The 27,604-nt window shown below is 50.8% G+C and overlaps 1 protein-coding gene and 1 long non-coding RNA gene across 3 annotated transcripts in view; one reads left to right on the forward strand and one right to left on the reverse strand.

The window, feature by feature from the left end:
• Positions 1–3,338: 3,338 nt before the first annotated feature.
• Positions 3,339–27,604, forward strand: part of CSF1R (colony stimulating factor 1 receptor) — a 32,646-nt gene continuing 8,380 nt past the window's right edge. Inside the window, exons 1-10 of one of the 2 annotated variants that reach the window (XM_043464985.1) lie at positions 3,339–3,552; positions 8,305–8,562; positions 8,993–9,277; positions 11,263–11,399; positions 12,056–12,215; positions 17,512–17,698; positions 20,476–20,591; positions 20,724–20,844; positions 20,920–21,107; positions 22,700–22,815. In XM_043464985.1, the coding sequence (XP_043320920.1) occupies positions 3,504–3,552; positions 8,305–8,562; positions 8,993–9,277; positions 11,263–11,399; positions 12,056–12,215; positions 17,512–17,698; positions 20,476–20,591; positions 20,724–20,844; positions 20,920–21,107; positions 22,700–22,815 (1,617 nt within the window). In that variant the 5' untranslated portion in view covers positions 3,339–3,503. The remainder of the gene's footprint in view (positions 3,553–8,304; positions 8,563–8,992; positions 9,278–11,262; positions 11,400–12,055; positions 12,216–17,511; positions 17,699–20,475; positions 20,592–20,723; positions 20,845–20,919; positions 21,108–22,699; positions 22,816–27,604) is intronic. The other variant, XM_043464983.1, reaches the window with a different exon arrangement.
• LOC122439716 lies at positions 7,621–15,209 on the reverse strand. The gene is made up of 4 exons (XR_006268971.1): positions 15,197–15,209; positions 12,753–12,754; positions 7,766–7,772; positions 7,621–7,720 (listed from the first exon to the last, which is right to left on the reverse strand). It is a non-coding gene; the product is annotated as an uncharacterized LOC122439716 (long non-coding RNA).

Here is a 27,604-nt window from a genome sequence, read left to right on the forward strand (position 1 = left end):
CGCCAGTCAGGATGGCTGCTATCCAAAAGTCTACAAGCAATAAATGCTGGAGAGGTGTGGAGAAAAGGGAACCCTCTTACACTGTTGGTGGGAATGCAAACTAGTACAGCCACTATGGAGAACAGTGTGGAGATTCCTTAAAAAACTGGAATAGAACTGCCATATGACCCAGCAATCCCACTTCTGGGCATACACACTGAGGAAACCAGATCTGAAAGAGACACGTGCACCCCAATGTTCATCGCAGCACTGTTTATAATAGGCAGGACATGGAAGCAACCTAGATGCCCATCAGCAGATGAATGGATAAGGAAGCTGTGGTACATATACACCATGGAATTTTACTCAGCCGTCAAAAAGAATTCATTTGAACCAGTCCTAATGAGATGGATGAAACTGGAGCCCCTTATACAGAGTGAAGTAAGCCAGAAAGATAAAGAACATTACAGCATACTAACACATATATATGGAATTTAGAAAGATGGTAACGATAACCCTATATGCAAAACAGAAAAAGAGACACAGAAATACAGAACAGATTTTGAACTCTGTGGGAGAAGGTGAGGGTGGGATGTTTCAAAAGAACAGCATGTATACTATCTATGGTGAAACAGATCACCAGCCCAGGTGGGATGCATGAGACAAGTGCTCGGGCCTGGTGCACCGGGAAGACCCAGAGGAATCGGGTGGAGAGGGAGGTGGGAGGGGGGATCGGGATGGGGAATACGTGTAAATCTATGGCTGATTCATATCAATGTATGACCAAAAACTGAAAATGTTTAAGTATAGCCTCCAAAATAAAAAAATTAAAAAAAAAAAAAAAAAAAAAGCATTAAGGAGACAACCAGGAAAAAAAAAAAAAAAAAGATGTCCTTTTCATTATAGGGGACTGGAATGCAAAAGTAGGAGGTCAAGAGATATGTGGAATAACAGGCAAGTTTGGCCTTAGAGTACAAAATGAAGCAGGGCAAAGGTTAACAGAGGTTTGCCAAGAGAATGCACTTGTCATAGCACCCTCTTTCAACAACACAAGAGAAGACTACACATGTACATCACCAGATGGTCAATATCAAAATCAGATTGACTACATTCTTGGCAGCCAAAGATGGAGAAGCTCTATACAGTCAGCAAAACAAGACTGGGAGCTGACTGTGGCTCAGATCATGAACTCCTTATTGCAAAATTCAGACTTAAATTGAAGAATGTAGGGAAAACCACTAGACCATTCAGGTATGACCTAAATCAAATTCCTTACGGTTATACAGTGGAAGTGACAAATAGATTCAAGAATTAGATCTGTTAGAGTGCCTGAAGAACTACGGATTTATTACTTTATCACTTTAAATTAGTCATATCCATTCTTTACTGAACATCAATAAGGACATGGAACTTTTTTTTTAACTAGATGAAAGCAAAAGCACATTTTGTAGTGGTGTAATCAAAGTCAAAACTTCCCTGGTGGCTCAGTGGTCAAGAATCCGCCTGCAATACAGGAGACACAGGAGATGCAGGTTCCATCCCTGGGTCAGGAAGATCCTCTGGAGGAGGAAATGGCAACCCACTCCAGTATTCTTGCCTGGAAAATCCAATGGACAGAGGAGGATTTTCTGTATATAGGCTTATGTCATCTGTGAAGAGAGAAAGTTTTACTTCTTTTAATTTGGATGCATTTTATTTCTTTTTCTTTGTGATTGTTCTAACTCAGACCTCCAGTATAATGTTGAATAGAAATAGTGAGGGATGTTGTCCTTGCCTTGTTGCTGATATAAAGTTGTGGTGGGAGGTGTGGGGGCAGGGAAGCTTTCAATCTTTTATCTTTGAGTTAGCTGTGGGTTTTTTAATATATGTTTTTAATAATTTTTAGGATGTTTGTTCTCATTTCTAGTCTTTGGGGGTTTTATCATGAAAGCATGTTAGATTTTGTTAAAGGCTTTTTTCTGTGTCAGTTGAGATAATCATGTGAAATCCTCTCATTCTATCATTGTGATGTCAATTTTCTTGTACTGAGCCACCTCTTCATTTGTTGGATAAATCACAGTTGATCATGGTGTATAATCATTTTAATATGCTGTCAGGTTTGGTTTGCTGGAATTTGGTTGAGTATGTTTGCAGTTAGGTTCATAAGAGAAATTCATCTATAGTTTTCTTATGATATCCTTCTTTGTTGATGGAATCAGTTACTGCAGCCCTCATAGAATGAGTTGTGAATTGCCTAGTCATCTTCTATTTTTTTGAATGAGTTTGAGATGAATCAGGGTTAATTCTTTAAGTGCTTTTCTTTGTTGGGTGGTTTTTATTGATTGATTGAATCTCTTTGATATTTATAGGTCTGGTCAGAGTTTCTACATCTTTTAGTTTGTTTTCATGATTTGTAAAGGTTCAAAACACTTTGCTAAGACAGAAATGTATTTGTAATACTTATATTTCTAAGTCTATGGAAAGATTAATCATTTTCCTGGATCAATGTTTATTGAGTAGTTCTTTTTTCTTTTTTTTTAGCTTCTAGAATTAATTTTATAGCCATTTAAATAGAAATAAAAACACTGAAAAAATCAACTAAAAGTGGTAAATGCAATTGCATCCAAGAAAGGGGGCAGAGGAATGCTAATTTTCTTAGAAGTACAGCAGCACAGTTTAACCCTTTGTAAAAATTAGTCCAGAAGAAGGCAGTTCTATAGTCAGGTTGTTGTTGTTGAGTTGCTAAGTCATGTCCAGCTCTTTGGGACCTCATGGACTGCAGCACTCCAGGCTTTCCTGTCCTTTACTATCTCCCGAAGTTTGCTCGAATTTATATCCATCGAGTCAATGATGCTGTTCAATCTTATCCTCTTCAGGTTGTCTAGATCCAAATTCCACCTCCATTTGGTAGCTGTGTGACCTTGGGCAAGTTTACAGTGTTTGATCTCTCTGAACCTCAATTTTCCTATTGTAAAATGGGAATGATAACAGTACCTACTGTATAAAATTTTTGTGGGAACAAAAGGTGACAGTGGTATGTAAAGGTTTGGCTGGTGAGTGTCCTGTAAATGGAAGCTTCTTGTTACTATCTGTTATCAGGCTTGTCCAGACCAACCTAACTTCCTTTCCCACTTAGCAAGAGCCCCCTGCTGCTCTGGAGACCCCCGTGTGTACAATCAACTGCCTGTCTAACATTGGGCATGTCTCTTCTCTCAGGGCCCCTTAGAGGTGGCTTCGGAAGGGCTCCAAACTTAGCCAGTCCTACCCTGACTCCAACCCCGCCCCCTGGGGGTCATGTCTTTATTTTGTTTTGTTTTTTTTTTAACCAAGATTTCCAAACTCTGTGGTTGCCTTGCCTAGCTAAAAGAGGAAGAGGGGGATCAGCCCAAGGAGAAGAAGGAAGAGGAAAACAAGACAAACAGCCAGTGCCAGTGGAGAGGAACACATGTCTAGGGGGTCTGGTCCCGTCAGAGCTAGTGTCCAAGAATCCTGTTCTCTGCCTATCCGCAAGCCCTGCATCAGCCTGCCACTTTCCTGCTGAGGCCATGGGCCCATGGACCCTGCTGATCCTGCTGGTGGCCACAGCTTGGCATGGTAAGAGCAGAACCAGAGCCTTGGCGGGGGCGGGGTGGGGGGGGCGGCGGTGAGAGGGATTGTGACAGGGTTCCTAGGGAAGGACTCTCTAAACCTCTGCCCCTCACTAGGGGTCCCCACTCTGTGTTTTCATCTCCCAGCCCTGGACTTCGGGTGTGTGGGTGTCTGCTTCGGAAAGGCAGTGGAGGGGAAAGCGGGTATGAATGGGGTGGAACCAGCCTGGCCAGGGCTGTGGATCTTGCCCAGCTCAGATGGTGACTGTCCCTGTGTCCTGAACACATCCCTATGCCCTCAGGGCTCTTTAGTGCCTACTGAATGGTCAACGGCATGTTGTTGGGGGTGATGGACCAGACAAAATGCTCCTCAAACCCCACTGTGCACACAGATCCCCCAGGGATCTTGTTACAGTGCAGACTCTGACTCGATCGGTCTCAGGTGTGACCTGAGATTCTTCATGACCAGTGAGTTCCTAGGAGATGCCAGTGCCGCTGGTCCAGACCTACACTGAGCAGAGAGGCCCAGAAAGCCCCTCATGGCTCCACTGGCACTGCCAGCCTGGGACTCACGAGGCCAACTAGGCAGGATATGACTTGGAGGGATCTGAAGAAGCAATGGTCCTTCCTTGGGCAGCTTGGGCAAGAGGTCAGAAGGAGAGGTAAGAGGTTAGCCTCTCTGGCCCAGGGCTCAGGAGAGGTAAATTTTGGATGAGAGAGTACAGGGCTAGCAGCTTGTCTCGGGGGAGGACAGTTGAGGGTCTGCTAGGCTGAAATCCTCCCAAACACAGGCTGCGGGGCCTCAGGACAGAGAGCTATGGAGCAGACCCCACCTGAATCCCATCCCTCCAAACAGCATCAGTGATGCAGGATCTCCTGCTAGCAGGGTCCCTAACTGAAGCTGGGGGCTGGGTGCTGGACTCGTATCTACAGTAGGCCCAACAAACACATGTTAAGTTCTTTTGGCCACTCTGTGCGGCATATGGGATCAAACCCATGCCCCCTGCACTGGGAGTGTGGAGTCTTCACCATTGGATCACCAGTGAAGTCCCTAAATTTTATTGCATATTTGGAGGAACTCTAGGGAAGGATGGGGACTGTGGGTGGGGTAGGAAGGCAGCAGCATCTCCAGCCTTCCCACAATCCTGTGGCTGCAAGACCCTGAGGAATAGGTGTGTCTGGTCCCTGAGGAGGAGCTGGCCCACTGAAGGGCTTTTTTGGGCCCAATCAGTTCCACTGGGCTTGCAAGTCTGTCCTCTTTTGTTGAGATGTAATTTACATGTAGTAGAAAGCACAGATTCTTAAGTGTCCCTATGATGAGATTTGACAAGTATATAAGCTTGTGTCCCCACCATTTCAATTAAGATAGAGACTCTTCCCCTCATCCTAGAAAGCTTTGTGGGTTTTATTTCACTCTTTTGTCCTATCTTCCTGCCCAGAAAATGCCTGTGGGAGACTGATGGGGGATGGAAGGGCTGTCCAGCATCTCGCCTGCAAGGAAAGAAGAAATGGGGACTGCAAGCTGGAAGCCTATGTTTTCAGTAGACCAGTGATGAGTGAGGAGCAGTTGTGACAAAGTTAAGGGACAGAATCAGTGTATCCTAGAGACCAAAAGAAACTTGCTAAGAATCTGGGCCAAGGAGGAGGCCGTGCCCCAAACCTTGGCATACTGTGTGTGTGTGTGTGTGTGTGTGTGTTGGGGGAGAGGTGGGGGGTGTGGGGGCACACCCTGGCAGCTGATGATGAGGGGGGTCTCCCAAGCAAGTGGGAGGGGGTGAGAAGGTTTGGGGAGAGAGATGGTGGGGTGAAGGGGCAGAAGGGGTCCAGCCCCTACCCAGGGAGTAAAGGCCTGAGCAAGCTTTTCCTTCCCTCCAGTCAAGCCAGCAGTGGGCAGCTGGAGCGGAAGCTGAGGGTGTCAGCCCTGTCCTGCATGAATACTCGAGACGACAGGACAAAATAAGATAATGCCTCTCTGACTGCACTTCCAGGAGGCCGAGGCTGGAGTTAGACAGGGGAAGGGCGGGGGAGGGAGAAGGCGCCTGTGAGACCCAGCAGGGGCAGAAGCGGAATATAAGTCACAGAATCTGAGACCGCGGGATGTGACAGGCGTAGGCTGTGACCTTTGAAAGTTAGCACTTCAGCTGTGAGAGTGTGAGGATCTGAGAGGAGGTTAGGAGAGTAGTAGTTGAAGCAGTAACACAGGACAGGAGAGCTGACTCAGGCAGAGGTTGTTTATCACCTCCTTGAATCCTCCCAGGACCTTTCAGAGGTGGAAATTCGGATTATTCTCATTGAAAGAGTAGCCTGAGGGTCAAAGGTTAAGCAGCCTACTTAGTTAGCACGGAAGAGCCAAGTTTTAGACGCAGGTTGGCATAGCACAATGGTAAAGAATCCTCCTGCCAATGCAGGAGATGCAAGAGACTCGGGCTCCATCTCCGGGTCAGGAAGATCCCCTGGAGGAGGAAGTGGCAATGCACTCCAGTATTCTTGCCTGGAAAATTCCATGGACAGGGGAGCCTGGCGGGCTACAGTCCATGGGATCGCAAAATGTCAAACATGACTGAGTGACGACTGGCTGACATGAGCCCACAGTCAAGCTCTTCCCTCCAGTACCCCACCCCCACCCCATGCCCTGCATGGCTGCAGCAGGGATAGGCCAGCACCTGCTCTGTTGGGACTTGCCAGCAGCCTGCCCAAAACGATGTTTGCCCCTCTCCCTGGTGGTCAGCAGCACAAGGAAGCCTGGCTGCAACCCCCAGGTGTTGGTTTCCGCAGTATTTCCCTGGTCACTCCATCCTTTATGCGAATCAGAAGCTTGGGCAGACAGCCTGCACATCTCTGATGTGTACAAAATCAAAACATAAATTAAGTCATCCTGAAATAATTTGACAGGATCTTTCTGATTCTGGGGTTTGTGATGAGGGCAGGGTGTAGTGGGATGGAAAGACCCATTTAAGAAGCTTTTGTGCAGTACTTCCCTGGTGATCCAGTGGTTAAGAATCCACCTTCCAATGCAGGGGAAGTGGGTTCAATACCTGGTCGGGGACCTAAGATCCCACATGCCATGTGGCAACTAAGCCCACATACCGCAACCTTAGAGCACTTATGCTACAACAAAAGATCTCACATGCTGAAACTAAGACCTGATGCAGCCAAATAAATAAATATACTTTTTTTTTTTTTTAAGAAGAAGCTTTTGTGCAAGATGATGAAGAGTCCCTGAATTTTCCTAGTTCCCTCAGGGTTGGGATGTCCGTGGCCCCATCACTGGGACAGACCGATTGGACTCAGTAGGGGGGTACCTCGTAGGTCAGTGGCAGATCCGGGTCCCACAGCCTGGGACATGCCTGTGCCCAGCAGGTGGTACTGCCTGTTTCAGGGGGTGAAGGGGTCTTTCCCCTAAAGGGGACAGTGGCCAGGAAGCAGAAGTGAGAGCCTCCTTGGGAGAAGGACTGCAGGCTGAGCGGAAACGGGGGCTAGGCCGGGTGCCAGCAATGTGTTTCCTCCTGCACAGGCTGGAGGGCGCCTGGCAGCCCCTCCAAGTCCTTGAATCAGCTCTCACTTCCCTCCTTTACCCCTATTTTAGGCCCTGGAAAAGTGCTGACACTGCAGAGGCAACGGGCCTTCTTCCCGGAGGGCCTGAGATGAGTTTCAAGTTCTCTTTTCTCCTTCAAGAAAATTTTCCTTAAAAGAGATTGTCCCCCTAGTAAACACAGCAGGGCTGGGATGTTATGGTGGGCTTCTGGGGGTAGACTAGATAGTAAATAGAATGGCTAACCTTTGCTGAGTTATTTATATTTGGTGACGGGTGATGTTCTAAAGCTTTCTGTGCATTTAAATCTCCCAACATCCCAATAAATGGGTACAATTTTGGTCCCCATTTTTTAAGTGGGGAAACTGAGGCACAGAGCCTCTGAACCTCCCCACTGTGCTACAGACCAGATGTCCAGTGATGAGAGAAGGCACACCAGAAGACTCTGAGCTCTGCTATGTTAAGATCCCACACCCCTTTTCTTCTTCTTTTATTTCTTTAAGATATTTTTTTAAAGGTATATGCATTTTTATCTGTTTTTGGCCATATCATGTGGCATGTGGAAGTCCCCCACCAGGAGTCAAACCCGTGCCCTCTGCAGTGGAAGCTCGGAGTCTTAATCACTGGACCATCAGGGAAGCCCCTTTTTCTTCTTCCTCGTGTGAATCAATTCAGAGCACTTTGCCACAAACATTCTATTCATTTGTTTCTTCCTTGCCTGGAGAATCCCAAGGACAGAGGAGCCTGGTGGGCTACAGTCTACGGGGTCGCAGAGAGTCAGACACGCCTGAGCGACTTTCACTTTTGCTTGTTTGAAGCCCCTTCTTTGAGCTAGGTGCTGGACTTCGTAGCAGGAATGCAGGCCATTTATTACATCAGGCCAAAGGAGTCCACTCCTGGGGAGAATGACGCAGTCATGGCCAGGAAGGCCGAGGCCAGAGGCTGGGGTAGCCCCCACGGGACAGTGGCTGGGTGGGAGGCCAAGAAAGCCCCCAGTCCCCTTCTCTCAGAGACATCAGAGATGTCAGTCCATCACAGAAGGTTTGGGGTAGGGCCTGAGTGAGTGACCGGAGAGGGGCAGGGACTTGTTCGAGGTGATCCTGCAGGTCGCAGCTGAACCCCAGAACCAGAAGCACCCTGCCAGAGTAGCACCCATCTCAGAGGCAGGGTACAGCCAACGGGGTGTCACCTCAGCCCTCGTTTCTGTTTGCCACTTCCCATCACCAGGTCACGGGGTCCCAGTGATAGAGCCCAGTGGCCCTGAGCTGGTGGTGGAGCCAGGCACAGCGGTGACCTTGCGATGTATGAGCAATGGCAGCGTGAAGTGGGATGGCCCCATTTCCCCCTACTGGACTCTGGACTCTGATGCCCCCAGAAGCATCCTCACCACAAACAATGCCACCTTCATACACACGGGAACGTACCGCTGCACGGAGCCTGGAGACCCCTCGGCGGGCACTGCTACTATCCACCTCTACGTCAAAGGTGAGGACTATGAGTCCCCTCCCAAGAGGACTAGCCCAGCACGGCCCACCAGGAATGCCCAAGAGGGCTGGGCCCTGACGTGAACCATCATAATAAACCAGCTCCAGGTTTTCTGAGAACCTGCCACAAACAAGGACCTGTGGCAGTGCTTCTAATTTCATTCCTCACAGCAACCCTGTGAGAAGGTTCTCGTTCCTCCCCATTTTCCAGACGCTCAGAGAGGTTGAGTCATTTGCCCAAGATCACACAGCATTAAATAGTGGGGCTGGACCTGGCCACAGAGCCCCCAAGCCTCAGCTGAGCTTCCTTGGTATTATGTGACCTCAGGCAAATGAAGAACATCTCTGAGCTTCACTGTCACCAATGTCCAGGGACCGGTTAGCCTGGCGGAGGGGGGGCAGTTGTAACCCTGTATCTCCGTGCTCCCCAGATCCTGCTCGGCCCTGGAGGGTCCTGGCCGAGGAAGTGACAGTGTTGGAGGGTCAGGACGCGCTGCTGCCCTGTCTGCTCACCGACCCGGCCCTGGAGGCGGGCGTCTCGCTGGTGCGGGTGCGCGGCCGGCCTGTCTTGCGCCAAACCAGCTACTCCTTCTCGCCCTGGTATGGCTTCACCATCCACAAGGCCAAGTTCATTGAGAGCCAGGACTATGAGTGCAGTGTTCGGGTGGCCGGCAGGATGGTGAAGTCCCTCAGCATCCGGCTTAAAGTTCAGAAAGGTGCGTGGACAGGGTGGACCCAAGAGCTGGTGTCTGGCCAGAGGGGAAGTAAGGGTGGGTGCTTCGTTTCACCTCTTCTTTCCAGTCGTGCCTGTGTCGTCCATGGGGCACCTTCTGGAGCGAGACCGAGAGGTGTCGGGTGCTGGGAGGCAGACCGCACGTACGCTGATAACTCAGCTGGCAAGGTAGTCTCAGGTCATGAAATAGGCTATGAAAAGCACTGAACACGGTGGTGGAATAGAGTGTGGCGGGGGGGGCTCGTGGAGAGAGTGACATTTTATTTGAGCGGAAATGTGAATTATGAGAAGGGGGAAACAGCAGAGGAAACAGCAGGTACACAGTCGTGAGCTGGGAACAGGCTTCGGATGTTCCAGGAATGGAAGGCGGTCCCGAAGCTCTCCCACCCCTTCAGACATGGATTCCTACTCAGGGCCCACCAGGTGCTGGGTGCTGAGCACAGGAGGGGGGCACCGTGAGCAACGCCCAGGCGCACGGGACGCCTCTGGCTGGGAGGCATCAGTGGTGGTGAAGTGTCTCTCCTGTCTGCTCCCACCTCATTTCTGCTGGGCTGGTAGATGGGATTCTGGTTTCTGGGAGGACTGGTGGGAGTCAGCAGGACCCCAGGATCAGAATCTGAGCCTGAGACAGGAAGCAAGCACCTGTAATGAGGCCAGGGTCAGAGTGGCAGAGCTGGCCACCCCTGAGCCCACGAAACCTGTCCAGGAAGCCAAGGGAACCCACTTTGTGTGCAGAGGAGCCAGGCAGGCCCTTTTCCTACAGCCCACCTTGCAGAGGGATTCTAGGGCCCTCGTTTTGCCTTGATTCTGTGACATGAGTGAGCTCCTTAACATCTGACCCTGAGAAACTGAGTCAGGTTATCTTTCAACAGCAGCCACAGATGTTAATTCATCAGCTAGGGCTTCCCTCATAGTTCAGTTGGTAAAGAATCCGCCTGCAATGCTGGAGACCTGTGTTCGATTCCTTGGTCAAGAAGATCCCCTGAAGAAGTAAATGGCAACTCACTCCAGTATTCTTGCCTGGAAAGTCCCATGGACAGAGGAGCCTGGTAGGCTATAGTCCATGGGGTCGCAAGAGTCGGACACAACTGAGCGATTAAACCACTACCACTATGTTTTAGGCACTGGGTTAGCTGCTAGGGATATCACCTTCATTTACTGGGGATGACGGATGAGAGAGAAAGCAAGTAAATGTGATGAACAAGAAACCAAGCTGAAGAGATTTGGTCAGGGGAATCCGTGGGATTCTCCAGGCAAGAATACTAAAGCAGGTTGTCATGCCCTCCTCCAGGGGATCTTCCCGACCCCAGGGGTTGAACCCAAGTCTCTTACGTCTCCTGTGTTGGCAGGTGGGTTCTTTACCACTAGTGCCACCTGGGAAGCCCGAAGCTAATTCAGCTAACCTGTGACAGGAGGCCCCTCTGAGGAATGTTTGAGCTGAAGATGTGAAGATGAGAACAACCAGTCAAAGTGTGGTTGTTGCATGGATCATGCATTCCCACAGGGAAGAGCAAGGGCACGTCTTGGGTGGGAGGGGCCACAGCGGCTGCAGAGCAGTGAGGGGGTGGCAAGTGCATACAGGTCAGGAGCAGGGTCTGGGGAGGTACGAGGGGCTGCAGCTTTTAGTCTGAGAGTGATGAGAAGCCGCTGAACATTATTAGCACAAGAGAGGAGCGTGATCCAATCTTCCTTGTAAGGAGCTCACGTTGGCTGCTGTGAGGAAGCAGGGAGGCCTTCCAGGTGGCTGCGGGAGTCCAGAGCAGAGGGAAAGGGTGTGACTGGGGAGAGGCGCTGGTGATGGAGCCAACGGGACTCTTCCAGGTCCATTTAGGAGATGGGACTTGTTGTGGGGAAAACTGAGGTGTCATGGCTGCCTCCCAGGATTTGGGAAGGGAGCCTGGGCCCATGTCAGGAAGCAGAGTGACAGCTCTGGCCTGGGTCCTCATGGGTGCCTTCCCCCGACCTCAGTCATCCCAGGACCTCCGACCTTGACACTGGAGCCTGCAGAGCTGGTACGGATTCAAGGAGAGACTGCCAAGATCATGTGCTCAGCCAGCGACGTTGATGTCAACTTTGACGTCTTCCTTCAACGTGGAGACACAAAAGTCAGTCCTTGGGGGCGGGGGTGGGGGGGTGGGTCTGCCTGTACTCCTGGCACTCCAGGCCCCACCTCAAGCTGGCACTGGGAGCTGAGGGCATAGCTCAGGACCAGAGAGGGGAGTAACTCACCCAAGGTCTCACTGCTGGTCAGTAGATGATGCAGAAGCAAGTCTCAGGCTCCTGCATCTACACTTTGTGATGGGAGAGGGAGGAGGCAGTATTGCACCCCCTTGACCCATGACCTTTGTCCTAGCCTGTAGACAAGAGGCATGTGTCAGCTCACTTCTGACTTTGCAAGGGGTTCCAAGGCCATCTCTGAGGCTCAGGAATGTAAAAATTATTTCAGAACAACTCTAGAGAGAGGAAAAGGGGGTTTTCTCAGGAGGAAATGGCATTAGGCTGCTTCTAAGAACATAGTTCCTCCGCATGCCTTCCACATGCCAGGCCTAGTCCTATGCCATTTGCATGTTCCATCTCACTCACTCTTCACTGCAACCCTAGGAACACGGGCCAGTGTCAGTCCCAATTTGCAGTTGAAGAAACTAAGGCTCACAGCTCAGCCTAAAGAAAAGCAGATAGTAATCTTTAAAGGCTGAGAATTAGAACCCAGCTCTTTGTAATTCCTAAACAACCTCAGCGTTTCTGTTCCTTCTGGCTGCAGCTCGCAATCTCTCAACAATCCGACTTCCGTGACAACCGTTATCAAAAAGTCCTCACCCTCGAACTCGATCACGTAGTCTTCCAAGATGCTGGCAACTACACCTGCGTGGCCACCAATGCCCGGGGCGTCCACTCCACCTCCATGGTCTTCCGGGTGGTAGGTGAGCATCGGGGTGGTGGGGGAGGGTCAGCATGGATCCTGGAGCAAGGTGGGTGCGTAAGGTGATTGAGAAAGAGGGAGCTGATGTTAAAAAAAAAGGAGCAGACACTATTAGAATAGCTCACTAAAATCCCCCTTTTCTCAGCCTGGCTGAGGAGCCATGTCTGTGTCAGCCCTCTGATTCTTCCTCTCTCAGAATCCTCCCTCTCTCCCACCTTGGAGGTCCCACAGTACATGGCTGCATCTCATTCCAGCATCATTTTGTTGTGTTTTGGGATTGATGTCCAATAGCTCCCTCCTGGACTTTGCTCCCTCCTGGACTCATTCATTCATTCCTTCATGCCTGGAACTCACATCACATGGGCATGTGAACAGACAGCAGTCACCCTGGGTGGGCATGGGAGAAACCTGAGGTGTCCTGGGAACTCCAAGAGGGACTCCCCAACAAAGACTTGGACTAAATGGACTCTAAGCTGGGACCAGAAGAATGGAGGTGGGTTAGCCAGGCAGAGGGGAGGGGAAGAAAAGGGAACAGCACTTCTGGCAGAGGGAACAGCATATGCAAGCCTCAAAGGCAAAGAGAGCAAGAGCAACAGAGACATCCAGAGAAACCGACAACAGCAGGGACGCGAAGGGGTTGAGGGGGGGTGGTCACAGGAAAGCGGGGCTGAGGGTAGTATCTGAGAGCAAGTTGAACGGGTAGCTTGCATCATCTCTGGTGGGCGGGTGTCAAAGGTTTTAAGAGGAGAGTGATGAAATCAGATGGAACAGAAGATGCAGGAGTGGTAATCAGGAGCCCACAGTCCTGAGCCACATTCCAGCCTGCCTCCACCAGTGACTTAGGTAGGTTGCTTAAACTGTTTCCCCATCTGCAAAATGGGGATCCTAACAGTAACTGTCTCACAGGTTTGCTCTGAGAATTCATTGACTGTATCTGAACTAACTGGGGCAGGGCCTGGCACAGAGTAAATGCTCAGTGTGCCTGAGGAGGTGTCATTTGAGAAAGCTCAGCCCTAGGTCACGTGGAGTGGACAGGAGACTCGAGGCCAGAGACCCATCAGGGCAGTTAATGCGGCGCTCCAGGCCAGAGATGGCGAAGGGTGCTGGATTGTGGTGGGGACCCCGGAGAGTCTGTTATCCAAAACAATCTAGGAGGGGCAATGGCTGCTGGGGCAAAGCAGAAAGGAGCCGAGATGACCAGAGTGATTGGGGAGGAGGCCGTGACAGTCACTGGGCTGAGACTCCAGAGCAGAGGGCAGCTTCTTCAGGGTGGACAGGTTCAGAGTGCTTTCAGTTTGGCCATACCTCATGTATCAAGCTGGGAGCCCGAGGGGAGGTGGGAGGGCAAGCCTAAGAATCATTACCCTCACAGAGCAAGTATTACATCAGGCTTGCAGGAGCACCTAAGCTCTCTTGTGGGCCCACCCTGGGCCGGCAGCTCTGAGGGCTAAGGCAGGAGAGGAGAACAGTGAACTGTCTCCCAGTTATGGAGTCTAATCCTATCCATTTTGCAGTGCAGACCTACAGTAATCACTCAACAGATGTTGTTTTCCTTCACTCTTCCCTCTAGATTGTTTTCAATGCTAGGGATCCAGTTACAAATGAGAGAGAAAATGCCCTGCCCACATGGAGTTTGTATTCTAGTTAGGAGAAGACAAGCAATAAACAAAGTAAATTATGAAAAAGATAATTTGATAGGGTTTTCAGTTTAAAATTGAGTGATCATCAAGGAAGACTTACTGGGAAACTGACATTTGAGCAGAGACTAGAAGTTGGTGAAGGACCAAACCATGTAGAATCTTGGAGAAGAGAGCTTCAGCCAGAGGGAAAGCAGTGTTCTTAAGGCAGGTCCGAGCTCACCACATGCAAGGAGTAAGTCAGCCAGTGTGGCTGGGTGGAGCTTGAGAGGAAGTGTAGTACATGATGACGTCAGAGGTGAAGGGGAAGGTCTGGGAGGCCAACATAAAGACCTGGGCTTTTCCTCTTGAGAGAGAGGGGATACCATTGGAGGGTTTGAGCAAAGGAGTGACATGATCTGACTTGAGAGTATAAGATGTAATATGGCTTTCTGGTGCTTTGTTGAGGATTGTCTATTGGGAGACGAGGGTAGAAGCCAGGAAACTGTTAGGAAACTACTGCTAGTTTGAGCCAGAGGTGATGGTGGCTTGATTAGGGATGGATATGGTGGAGGTGATAGGAAGTGGTTGGAGTTTGGATGAATGAATGGTTGGCTGGCTGACTAAGGGAGAAAGAGAGAAGAAAACAGCCTTGCCCTCAAAGCTCACAAGCTTGAAGAGAGAAGACAGCTACCAAGGGAGGACCAGATGCATGAAGTAGTGTGGTGGTGGTGGTGGTTTGGTCACTAAGTCGTGTCCAACTCTTGCGACCCCACGGACTGTAGCCTGCCAGGATTCTCTAGGCAAGAATACTAGAGTGGGTTGCCATTTCCTTCTCCAGGGGATCTTCCCAACCCAGGAATTGAACCCAGGTCTCCTGCACTGCCGGCAGATTCTTTACCAACTGAACTACGAGGGAAGCCTGAAGTAGTGTAGATGTGGTGCCTAATGACTGTACAATCTCAAAGGGCCGCAGCGGTTATCCTGCTAAGTGAAATAAGTCAGACAGAGAAAGACAAGTACTATATGATATTGCTTATATGTGGAATCTTAAAAATACCACAAAGGGACTTCCCTTCTGGTCCAGTGGTTAAGAGTCCACCTTCCAATGCAGGGGCTGTGGGTTCAATCCTTGGTTGGGGAACTAAGGACCCACACGCTGCAGGATGCGGCCAAAAAATTAAAATAAATAAAACTTGGGGAAAAAGATCCTTTAAATATAAATAAATTTAAAAATTTAAAATACCACAAACTAATGAATATAACAAAAAAGGGGCTGACTCACAGAGAACAAACTAGCAGTTACCAGTGGGGAGAGGGAAGGTAGGAGGGGCCACATAGCAGTAGGGGATTAAGAGGTAGAAACTTTTATGTATAAAATAAATAAGCTACAAGGATGTGTTATACAACACAGGGAACATAGTTAATCATTTATAATAACTTTAAATGGAATATAACTTTAAAAAATTGTGAATCACTTTGTTGGATAGCTGAAACTTATCAAATATTATACATCAATTATACCTCAGTTTTTAAAAAAGCAAAACAAACAAACAAAAAAAAGCAAAACGAATCAAGAGGAGGGAGTACTCCTTTAGCCTGGAGTGATGGGTGGAGTCTCCCTGATGGGGGGGTCTTAGAGAATGAGAAGGATCTAAATAGAAGAAAGGAAGAATATGGAGTTCCTGGTAGAGGACATGATTGAGCAAAGAGCCCAGGTTGGAACTACTGTGGGGTGTTCTGGGGATATGAGGACACCAAGATGGGTGGAGAGTTGTGTGTGTGTCTGTGTGTGCACATCTGTATAGGAAGAGCGGCCATGGCTAGATGGGCTTCAGTTCAGTCGCTCAGTTGTGTCTGACTCTTTGCAACCCCATTAACCGCAGCACGCCAGGCCTCCCTGTCCATCACCAACTCCTGGAGTTCACCCAAACCCATGTCCATTGAGTTGGTGATGCCATTCAACCATCTCATCCTCTGTCATCCCCTTCTCCTCCCACCCTCAATCTTTCCCAGCATCAGGGTATTTTCAAATGAGTCAGCTCTTCGAATCAGGTGGCCAAAGTATTGGAGTTTCAGCTACAATATCAGTCCTTCCAATGAACACCCAGGACTGATCTCCTTTAGGATGGACTGGTTGGATCTCCTTGCAGCCCAAGGGTCTCTCAAGAGTCTTCTCCAGCACCACAGTTCAAAAGCATCAATTCTTCTGTGCTCAGGTTTCTTTATATTCCAACTCTCACATCCACACATGATGACTGGAAAAACAGTAGCCTGGACTAGACGGACCTTTGTTGACAAAGTAATGTCTCTGCTTTTTAATATGCTGTCTAGGTTGGTCATAACTTTCCTTCCAAGGAGTAAGCGTCTTTTAATTTCATGGCTGCAATCACCATCTGCAGTGATTTTGGAGCCCCCAAAAATAAAGTCAGCCATTGTTTCCACTGCTTCCCCATCTATTTGCCTTGAAGTGATGGGACTGGATGCCATGATCTTAGTTTTTTGAATGTTGAGTTTTAAGCCAACTTTTTCACTCTCCTCTTTCACTTACTTCATAGGGAGACCTAATTGAGAAGAGCCTTGAATGCCAGGCTGAATAGTGGAGGTAATGGGGAATCAGAGTTGGCTTTTTGAGCAGGAACATCAGATTAGAAGAGTGAATTTTAGATTTCATAGACTTGAGTAAGAAAAGGAGCCCTGAGAGATGATCTAGTCCAGGGATTTTTACAAAGCCTTGGGATTTTAAGAAAGCATTTCAGAAGCATCCATGAGTGGCATGGAGAGTCTGTGGATGGGGGTACCTCTCCTTTGCCTGCAATTCAATCAGAGTAGCTTGATTTTAATTCATGCAACATTTAATGAAGGAACCAGTCAAGAATCTTTCAGGTATAAGTAGCAGAAATCAACTCAAACTGACCTCACCAAAAGAGGATCTTATTGGCCTTATAGCTAAAGCAAAACAAAACAAAACATGGGTATGAGCTTCCGGGACAGTTGGATTTTGATGTTCAGATGTAGACAAGAGTCTATTGCTTCCCAGCCCTCGGCTCTATATTTTTCTTGTGGGGCAGCACCAAGCTTGGAAACCCCAGTGGGATGGAAGCTTCTCTTTTCCTCCAGTCCCAACAGAAATAATAGGAATGAGTGTCATGGACTCACTCATTCCTACCCCCAAACCAACCACAGTCCAAAGGGCACAGATTACCCTGATTGGCTGGCCTGGGTCACATGCCCACTTTAGAACTGGATATGGAAGTTGCATTGATTAAACTTCTACCAGAAAAAGGGGAACTATAAACTACTACCAGAAAAGGGGACCTTTTTAGCTGCTAGAAAACATTCTATACAGTTATAACACGATAGATATATTCTATTAATCTCTTTATTATGTAAACAAAGAGGTAGAGGTGGCAAGGAGGATAGGAATTTGCCCGGGTTCTTTCAGGAACTTGGAGAGAAGAGTTTAAAGCCCTGGGCTTTTGAGAGGGGCGGGAGTGGCAGGAAAAATATGACAGAGGGCAAGTTTTGGTTACAGGTCGGGTCCGTGTGACTGGCACATCACATGCTAGGTACTCAGGGAGGGTCCAGCTGAAAGACTGGATCCACAGGCGGATCACCAAATGAACACACAGACAGACATTTTCCCACTCATGCCAGATTTCTGTGCATTCTGCTTTCCAGACAGTGCCTACTTGAACTTAACCTCTGAGCAGAACCTCCTCCAAGAGGTGGCCGTGGGTGAGAAGCTCGAACTCAGAGTCAAGGTGGAGGCCTACCCAAGCCTGCAAAGTTTCAACTGGACCTATGAGGGTCCCTTCTTTGGCTCCCAGCCCAAGCTCAACTTTGTAATCACCAACGACACATACAGGTACCACCCACTAGCTCCCATCTGCATGGCCCACAGCCAGACAGAGAATACTTTAACCAAGAGTCAGCACATTTGGGTCCTGTCTCAACCTTGATTAGGGGGTGAGTCCTTTCCCATTTCTTGGTCTCAGTTTTCTTGACTATGTAGAGCCTCAACGTCAGTCATCTGTGTTTGAGATGTAGATGACATTAGTGTAGCCTCTGTGCTGTATCCTTGGGAAATTAAATGTCCTCCTCAAGAATTCTACCATTTCTTGGGTGTGTGCATTCTGACAGTCACCCAGGTTCTCCCGAGCTTATTCATTCTCCTCTTTTGTGACTAATCCAAATGCAGAAGACCGTCCCCATGATTTCCACTTACAGTCACACTCCTGATGGCAGTTGCACGAGGTATCTGCCTCACACACAGGTTTGGGGGACTAGAGGGAATTAATATCTCTCAGTCACAGATACATCGAAAGTTCTTTAAAAGCCTGTGGCCATCCACCCCTGAGAATTTCTCACCAGCTACTCTCCTCCACTGGATCAAAACTCTCCTTATAAAGGTCTGTCTGCCTGTGCACGCCCCCACCCTCCACTCCCAGAGTCCTGCTTACTCTACGTGCACAGCATCTTAGAAATGTCTTTTTGTCTCCTGTGGACTCTCTCCTCAGGGTCTTTCTTTCCTGTCCAAAGTGACCTAACCAGGTGGTTTCTAAACAAGAGAGTTTCTTCCCTAAGGAGGTACACTGATAACAAATGTGAAAATAATAATTTCTCTGCCCGGTTCTATTTCTAAAATTTTTCCTGGAGTAAGGAAACAGCAACCCACTCCAGTATTCTTGCCTGGAAAATCCTATGGGCAGAGGAGCCTGGCAGGCTCCAGTCCCTGGGGTCACAGAGTCGGACACGACTGAGCATGTACACACTCCCGTCCGTAGCTGCTTCACAGTGTTGCGTTAATTTCTCCTGCACAACAAAGAGAATCATCTATGCGTATATGCACGTCCCCTCTTTCCTGGACTTCTTTCCCATTCAGGTCAGGACCACAGAGCATTGAGTAGCGTTCCCTGTGCTATACAGTCGCTCTCATTAATTACCTATTTTATACATAGTATCAATAGTGCATATATGTCAATCCCAATCTCCCAGTTCATCCCATCTCCCACTTCCCCCATTGATATCCATGTTTGTTCTCTATGTCTGTTGCTATTTCTGCTTTATAAATAAGGTCATCTATACCAATTTTTTCAGATTCCACATGTATGTGTTAATATACGATACTTATTTTTCTCTTTCTGACTAACTTCACTCTCTATGACAGTCTCTAGGTCCATCCACATCTCTAAAAATGACCCAAAGTCATTCCCTTTTATGGCTGAGTAATATTCCTTTGTATATACACACCACATTCTCTTTATCTATTCCTCTACCATTTGAATGAGGGAGTACAGCTCCATTAAGGACAGCAAATATGTGGTGTACACGCAATCACGTCTCCCCACAGCTGTGATGAACAGCCCTAATTCAGTTTTGAACCATTTCCTGCAGCGTCTAAACGCAGCCTCAGAGTCCTCAATGCAGTCTTCAGGCTGTATTTCCATCATAACGGGCTCACTTGGGGAGACCTGCTTGCCACCTCTGGTGGATAATCCCCGGACATCTTCCGACTTCCAAACTCTCAGGAGTTCTCTTTCTAGTTCTGGAAGCCCAAACCTCTTCGATTCCTGGATTCTTGTTTGTTGATCATCAGAATCAACAAAGATGTTCCCTTGTCCTCATTTTCCTCTTCCCACTTCCTTTCTTGTCCTTTCCAGCCAGGATTTCTAGCTTCCTCTCTGCTAAAGCAGAAGTTCTGAACTGGAGTCAGCAGACCCCTGGAAGGAGGCTGATCCATGGATAGGTCTCAGGGGTCTGTAAGCAATAGGGACACTGTGGAAAGGAACCAGAGAGGTGTCCTTGAACTCGGTAATCTGGGGCCTTTCAGCACAGGGCCCCAAACTGAGGCCATGTGATAGGTGTGTTCATCATGGTGATTTTGACTCATGCAAAAAGTTAAATTCTTTCAGTTTAAGAAGCAGGTATTAGTTATCTCAAGAATTGACACATGTTAGAGGGGTTCTATATGCCAACGAACTGGCTGAGTAAATACCATGTGTTTTAATCTAGTAGTGGCTGCAGATATTTTCCAATAAAGGGGCAAATGTCTGCAATGAGTCAGGCTCTCTGAATACAGATCCCTCTAACCCTTAGGCTGAGTCGGTGAATTAATTACTCTAAGTGTCACGCTCAGGAAAAGAAACAAAGGAACAGAAAGGTTAAGTATCCTTGCCTAAGGTCACACAGCTGGGAAATGCAATACTAGGACTTGAGCCCTGGTCTCTGGAGCCCCAGGGCTGTATCCTGCCTCCCTTTCCTCTCAAAGCCCCCTCCTGGCAGGGCTGGCGCTTTGGGAATAGAAGCTGACCAGGTACTGGCGTTTTCAGCAAGGACTGTTTAGCCCAGTGGTGGTGGTGAAAGGAGATATATTCAGCGAGGCTTGTGAGGTGCTTCCCAGCATCGGCACTTTACAGACACCGCCTCTACTAAATCTCAGAACTGAAGTGCTTTGCGGATGAGAGGGACAATTAAGGAAATCGGGTTGGTGGTTTTTCCATGTCTCAGTGGACCCAGCCTGGGTACCTGGCTCAGCCAAGGCCTTCATGCCCCAGACCCTTGACCAAAAATAAAGCCACCCCCTCTAAGGTGGTTGTTGGAACCCTCTGTCCTCACCCCAGACGGCCTGCTCCTCCCACACAGATACACTTCCAAGCTCACCCTGCCTCGCCTGAAGCCCTCCGAGGCCGGCCTCTACTCCTTCCAGGCTAGAAATGCCAGAGGCGAAGATAACCTGACCTTTGAACTCACCCTTCTTTGTGAGTAGAAGGGCTTGGGGATACAGGGTTCCTGGGGCGGCCCAGATAGATGAGCTGGGGGAGGTTGGGCTGGGGCAGAGAAGGCTCAGGGTGGGCGGTCAGGCGAGGAGACTCAGGCCCTCTCTACCTCAGACCCCCCGGAGGTAGAAGTCATGTGGACCTTCACCAACGGCTCTAAAGCCCTGCTCTGTGAAGCCTCGGGGTACCCCCGGCCCAATGTGACGTGGGTGCAGTGCAGCAGCCACACCAACAGGTAAGTGACTTCCCTCCTCACCTGGGCTCGGGGGCTGGGCACCCCAAAGCTCTGACCACATTCTGCGCTTCCCAGATGTGATAAGACCCACGTGCTGGTCCTGGAGGAGCCGAACCCTGACGTCCTGCGCCAGGAGCCCTTCCGCAAGGTGACCGTCCAGAGCCTGCTGACCCCGGGGACCTTGGAACCCAACAGGACGTACGAGTGCAGAGCCCAGAACAGCATGGGGAACACCTTCGCGGCCTTGGGGCCCATCTCCGTAGGTGAGCCTGGGACCCCTGCTCCAGGCTGCGACAGGAGCGGGGGCCCGGGGAATACCCCCACCCACTCCTGGGAGCCAAGGGCCAGAGTTCCAGCGCCGAGTGGATCCCAGCCGTACCGAGTTCTAGCTCTCCGTGGGTGACTCTAGGCCCCTCGTGACCAAAGGCTGCAAGATGGGCAGTCTAGAACCCAGAGGGCTGGAGTAGTAGGGGGAGAAGGGCAGAGGGGAAGCAGAGATCTCGAGAGAAAGCAGCGGCAGCCTAGTCTGGCCCCTCCGCTCTTACTCCTGCACTTGAGCTGACTGGTTAGTTTACAGGTGTGTATTTGAGACTCAGAGAAGCAGGGCCTCCCCTGGGTTTAGAGTCTGGTGACGGGGACAGGCGACTAATGAACCCAGGCCCCGCTCCCAACCCAGGGCCAGCCTCGCTGGCCTTTCCCACCCTTCCCGGACTCCCTTCCATCAGAGACACAATCCTATCCACCCGGGGCCGCTGTGCGGTGGGGGTGGGGGACAAATGCCGCAGCAGCCTCGTCTGGAGGAAGACGCATCCTTCTCTGCATTGCACAAAGGCTGCATGTGGGTGAGTTCTCTGATTCTGAAAGGCCCGAGACTGTACAGGGCCACAGCACCCTCAGGCCTCTGAAAAGCAGGTTCGGCACCCACTGTGTGCCAGGCCCAGAGAGGACAGACTGGGCCTCTGCTTGGCTCCAAGGGGGCTCCTGGGGCCCTAGCCTTTGGAGTCCCAATTCCACATGCCCTGGCGGCTCTGTCTCAAGCTGGTGGTCCTATATTACAAATAAGAAAGCCAACATTTCGCTGAAGGCTTACACTGTGCCAGGCATCATGCTAAGCCCTTTGCAAACATTATTTTAGTGCACTCGCCTAATCCCGGGAAGTTGCTTTAGTACAGTCTGCCTTCCCTCTTGGGGTATGATGAACCTGAGGCTTCGGGAGAAGTCACAGGTTTGCTCTCACACCTCCTAAGAGGTAGAAGTGAGGCTGAGTCTCAGATTCATGCTGCTGATCTGGCCAGGGGGTGGAAATTAGGTCCTTCCCAACACATCAAGGGAACTGGGGCTACTGATGTGGGAAGAGAAGACCTGGGTCCATGAGTCTGGTTTTCAGACTCTCGGAGGGGTGTGTGGTCCCAGAGGGCACTCGGGGATGCCGCAGGGACCTCCTGGGGAGGCGGATTTCAGTCCAGCCTCTAGAAGGTCTCTCCGTCCAAGCTGGCCAGAGGTGTAGGTAATGAGCCTCCACACTGGGGGAGTGTACAAGTCACAGCTGAGCCCCAGAGGCTTCTTGTATAGGCAGGGGGTGGGTTGCGCGACCTGAGGGGCTCCCCCGGCTGCAGAGGCTGTGAGTCTGGGTAGGGTTTAGAGCTGGGCGTGAGCAGGGCTGGAGGTGGGGGGTTCTCCCTGCCCCTGGCTGGGGGAGGGTCTGCAGGCTTCCTGCTGAGAGGACACCTTGTTCAATCAACGAGAATTTGGGGGGCACCTACCGTGTTCCAGGCCAGTGGCCTGTTTCAGTGGGGCAGGGGGTCTCAAAGGCCCCTTCGGCTGGCTCACTCCTCTGTCCCGCCCCTTCATGCAGGAGCTTCCACGAAGCCCCGCGATGAGCCCCTCTTCACGCCGGTGCTGGCAGCCTGCATGTCCATCATGGCCCTGCTGCTGCTGCTGCTGCTGCTGCTTTTCTACAAGTACAAGCAGGTGAGCCTGGGCGGGGCGGGGGCCGCCAGACCCTGGGGTAGCACCGCCAGGCTGTGTGGATCCGCCCGGCATGACCACTCATCCGTCAGCCGGTCATTCACCGACAAGGGTTCTCCAGTGTATGTTAGTGTGAGTGGCTGTGTGTCAACACTCAAGCCTCTGGGGTTCTGCCCTCGTAGGCTTCACTGTCTAGTGCAGGAGGTGGCTGCTACCGTGAAAGTGGAGGGCGTGGATTACAGAGGAAAGATGCCATGGGAGTCGGGGAGAGGGTGAAGGTGGCATCCTCTCCCAGCTGGGGCTTCCAGGGGCACAAGAGGGGCCCCAGGGGCCAGGCCTGTGTCTCTGTCAGGTGGCAGGTGAGTTTGTGGAGGGAAGGCCTGACCATCATGATCCTCTTCATTATTTTTTAAAAAGATTTGTTTGGCTGTTTCAGGTCTTAGTCATGGCACACCAGCTCTTGGTGGATACCCATAGGCTCCTCTAGTTGAGGTGCATGGGCTTATTAGTTTCATATGCACACTTAGCTGCTCCGCGGCATGTGGGATCTTAGTTCCCCGTCTAGGGATCGAACCCATGTCCCCTGCATTGGAAGGTGCATCCTTATCCACTGGACCACCAGGGAAGTCCCTATCCTCTTCCTATCCACAAGCATGCCTTGTGTATGCTAAGTTGCTTCAGTTCTATCTGACTGCGACCCTGTGGTCTATAGCCCACCAGGCTCCTCTGTCCTTGGGATTCTCCAGGCAAGAATACTGGAGTGGGTTGCCATGCCCTCCTCCAGGGGATCTTCCCAACCTAGGGACCTGACCCAGGTCTCTTATGTCTCCTCCATTGGCAGGGCGGGAGGTGCTTATGTCAGCACCCAGCATGAGGAGGCAGCTCTGAGTGCAGCCTCCAGAATCCAGGGCCCTAGGTCAAGTCTTCAGGGATCTTTACCACTAGCACTACCTGGGAAGCCCCTCCTCTTCATTATTTAACATTATTGTGAATCAAGTCTGCTATTAATTGCACTTTGACATTTAGTACCCTGCCTGTCACTTTGAATGCTCAATCAGTGATTGAGCAGTGATTTTAGGTGCATTTTTATGACATGTGTTACCTACATCCTCTCATTTACTGCCCTCAGCAACCATGGCATGTGGATAGTATCACTAACCCCATTTTACAGAGTTGGAAACTAAGGTTCCAAGAGATTGAGACAGATGACCTAGTCTACAGCTGGCCAATGGCAGAGGCTGGTTTTGAAAGAGTCATTTTCTAAACCATTTTGCAAAACATGAAGTCATCTTATTTTACCCTCACGGCAATCTGGAGGCAGGGACAAGAGCAGTCAGCATTCTACAATAAGGAAACGGGCTCAGCAAGGTTGAAGGACCTGCTCAAGAATCCCAGTTGCTTCCTACCCCAGAGCCCACGGTCTCCACCATTTAGCCTCACTGCCAGTCTATGTGAAAGACCATTTCCGGTGCGGTTGGGCGCTGACAGGGCCAGGCCAGAATGCTGTGGGAGGCCAGAAGTGGAGGGACAGTTTCTGGCTGGCAGGTAAAGGAGTCTGCTTGGAGGAGGTGGCCTGGCGTGGGTGAGATGGGCCATGGAGGACGGGGCAGGCAGCCAAGGGAAGAGGAGATTCAGGGCAAGGGTGGCTCTGGGGAGAGGGCAGTGTGCACAGAGTGGGGAAGACCACGGGGAGCACTGGAAATACTGATGCCTGGGAGAGGATGCAGGCGGGGGCACATTGGAGGTCTGGACCCCATCCTGAAGGTTCAGGAGATGTGAACAATAGGATGAAGGGAGTTACAAGTGAATAGCCCATCTGTGGGCCCCTTTGCTGCCTTTTCTTCCCCGCACCTGCCTTGAGGGTTTTAGTGTAAGTAGAGGACTTGGAGTAGACAGGTAGATGCTGTGTCGGGGGGGGTGCCCCAGAGGTGCACAGGGTGCTTGCAGCTTATGTCAGCACCCAGCATGAGGCAGCTCTGAGTGCAGCCTCCAGAATCCGGGGCCCCAGGTCAAGTCTTCAGGGATCTGGGTCCACCTCTGACACTGGCCGTGTGACCTTGACTGGCAGACTGCAGACTGCAGACTACTCAGCAAGGTCCTGGGTTTGGACAGCGCTCAGACTGGACGCTGAACATGCCGGGCCCAGGAGGAAGCTGGCTGGGGAACCTGAGTTTGCTCACGCATTTTGGGATTGGAGTGCTGTCTGAGGTTGGGCATCTCCTTGACTACACGCCCAAAGTGGTTGTTGGGCACTGCTCGCCCACCTCCAGGGGGACAGGACTTCACTCTCGTGGCCTCCCGTTCCTTCTCTGAGCAGCTCTGTTGCAAAGTTCTTCCTTATATGGAACTGAAAGCTGCCTCCCTAGCCCCGCAGAAATTCCAGAGAAGGGCCCAGTTCCCCCTCCTGCCCTTTCTGCCTTGGACTGCCCGGACCCCTTGGTCAGTTGTTGTTTGGGAACACTCTACCTTCTCTTCAAGGGACCATTTTTGGAACATGTACGCCCAGGCACCTCTTATCCTATTTAGGAAATTGAACTGGCCCCAGAGCCCACCCAAGGCCAAAAGGAGGAGGGTATCCCAGGAGTCAAGATGGCCATGCCCTAACGTGATGGCCATGCCTGAGGGCTTACCGTCCAAGTATCCTTTGCTTTGCCCCTTGGGGTTCTGAGCCTCGCCCCTTCCCTGGGGAGCCAGCCTGGCTTGTCCTCACTACCCAGGCCTGAGGGGAGGGTGGCTCCAGTTGGGGGAAGGGTTGCTTCTGTCCCGGGGCTGAGTCATCGCCTTTCTGGCCCCCAGAAAGACCACAAGGGGGGCTGAGGGGGAAGAGAAAAGGGCAGGAGTCAGCAGGCTAGAAGCAGGAGAGACGTGCGGAAGAGAGGATGACAGTGACGGGAAGGAGCAAAGGGGATGGTGGGAGGGGCAGTGGAGAGGCTAGCATTCTCGGGAATGGGGGGTATAGAGGGGATGCACAGGAGGGTCCCTGAGATTTCTGGTGAGAACTGTTCAGATCTTCCCCTTCCCAAGACAGAAAGCATCCTCCCACCCAGACAGCAGGCCTACATAGGGAGTTGTGGGGACTTTGATGATTCCATGCCCACCTCGGTCGGCAAGGGGAAGTGGCCTGGGCCCGTTACAAGGAATAAGTGAGATGACGCACGTTGAGTGTGGAGCCCAGTGCCCACTCACAGGAAGTGCTCTGCAGGCACGCACTGACAGCATTCTATTCCGAGGCCACCCAGAGGAGAGGCCCCTCTGGGCAGGAGCTCCCAGGAAGAGCCACGTGTAGGCGTGGCGGAGGGCTGGGCAGAACTGGAGGCCGCCTCCCAAGAAGAGGGGTGGGGGCGGCTGAGACAGGCGGGAGAGAGTGGTGTCCTCCTCCAGTGATCAGGTCTGGGATTCAGAGGCTGAAGTTCCAGCCGGGCAACCTCGCTTGCCTTGATCACCCTCCCCTTCCCCACTCTCCCCTGCCCGGCTCGGGGTGAAGTGGGGAGGGGGCTGACTCAGGCCCAGCTGCAGGGCCAGAGGAAGGAGAAGTGGCGAGGAGGAAAAGATAGCCCTCACCGCAGTGGCTCCTGGAGATAGAAGTGGCCAGGAGAGGAAAAGGAATACTTCCTGGTACTGTCTCTGTCCTTTGGGTTGGAAAGGCAGCCACAGGCAGGGTTTGAATCCGTTGACACTCAGGAAATCTTCCTGTCCCATTTCAGACTGTCTGTTATAACTCTAACATGGCTGTCCTGACATTTACCCATAGTCTCTTGTTAGGAATCAGAACCTGGAAGTTCTTCCTTATGTTCTTCCTGATGGCTACCTGGAGTCTTTTTTCTTAACCTGGGAGACTTCAGTCACAGGCCACGCTCCTCCCAGCACCCACTTGAGCTCCCCCCACCTCGAGGGGGGTGCCCCATGGAGGATCCCAGCTGCTAAACACAGCCCAGCTGGCCTCCATGCCCCACGAGTGACCGGAAAGAGAGTTGGACTGCTGATCCGAGGCCTCGGTGTTCTCCACCGCCCCACTCCAGCTTCCACTTTCCACCTAAACTCTGTCTTCCATCAGCACTTCTCGTGGGCACCCTCTGGCATCATGCCCCCATGCAGCTGCCACCCTGGGCAGGAAAGAGAGCGGCAGCCACTCCCCGCTCTTCAGGCTCTGCCACCGGCCGGCTGGCTGGAGCTGCATGGAGAGCCTGAGTGGGTGCGCCAGCTGCTCGCTGCTGTGTGCACGGGGTCTCTCTCCGTCTGTCCTTTAACTTTGTAAAGTCCGATGCATCACTCGCCTGCATCAAGCCTAGGGGGTTTCTCCTGGCACTGAGAGAATTCACTCAGTGACTGGCAGCCCTCAAGACTTTCCTGCCTTCAGAACTGTGCCTGCTCGCCTCCAGCCACATGGCACCTCCAGTCCCTCGGCCTCTCCAGGACCTTTGCCACATCCACACCTCTGTTCCCCCGCCGCTCCCCTGGCCAGCACCCTCTCACCTCCCAGGGGGCCCTTCCTGACTTGTCTTCCATTGTATTTGTAGTCCTTTATATGTATTTATTTGAGTGGAATGCCTATCTTAACCACTAGAATGCAAACTCCAGGGGACAGGAACCTTGTTCTGTTCAACTCTGAATCATTGATGCCTGAAACAAATAGGTGCTCAGTGGGATATTTAGATGGGAGTAATACTCAGCCTTAAAAGGGGAGGCAATATTGATATAGGAAACCACATAGGTGAACCTTGAAAACATCATGCTGAGTGAGACGAGACAGTCATACAAGGACAGATTCTGCATGATTCCAATTAAATCAGGT

Source organism: Cervus canadensis, chromosome 4 (genome assembly GCF_019320065.1).
Source record: "Cervus canadensis isolate Bull #8, Minnesota chromosome 4, ASM1932006v1, whole genome shotgun sequence".
NCBI classification, from domain to species: Eukaryota; Metazoa; Chordata; class Mammalia; order Artiodactyla; family Cervidae; genus Cervus; species Cervus canadensis.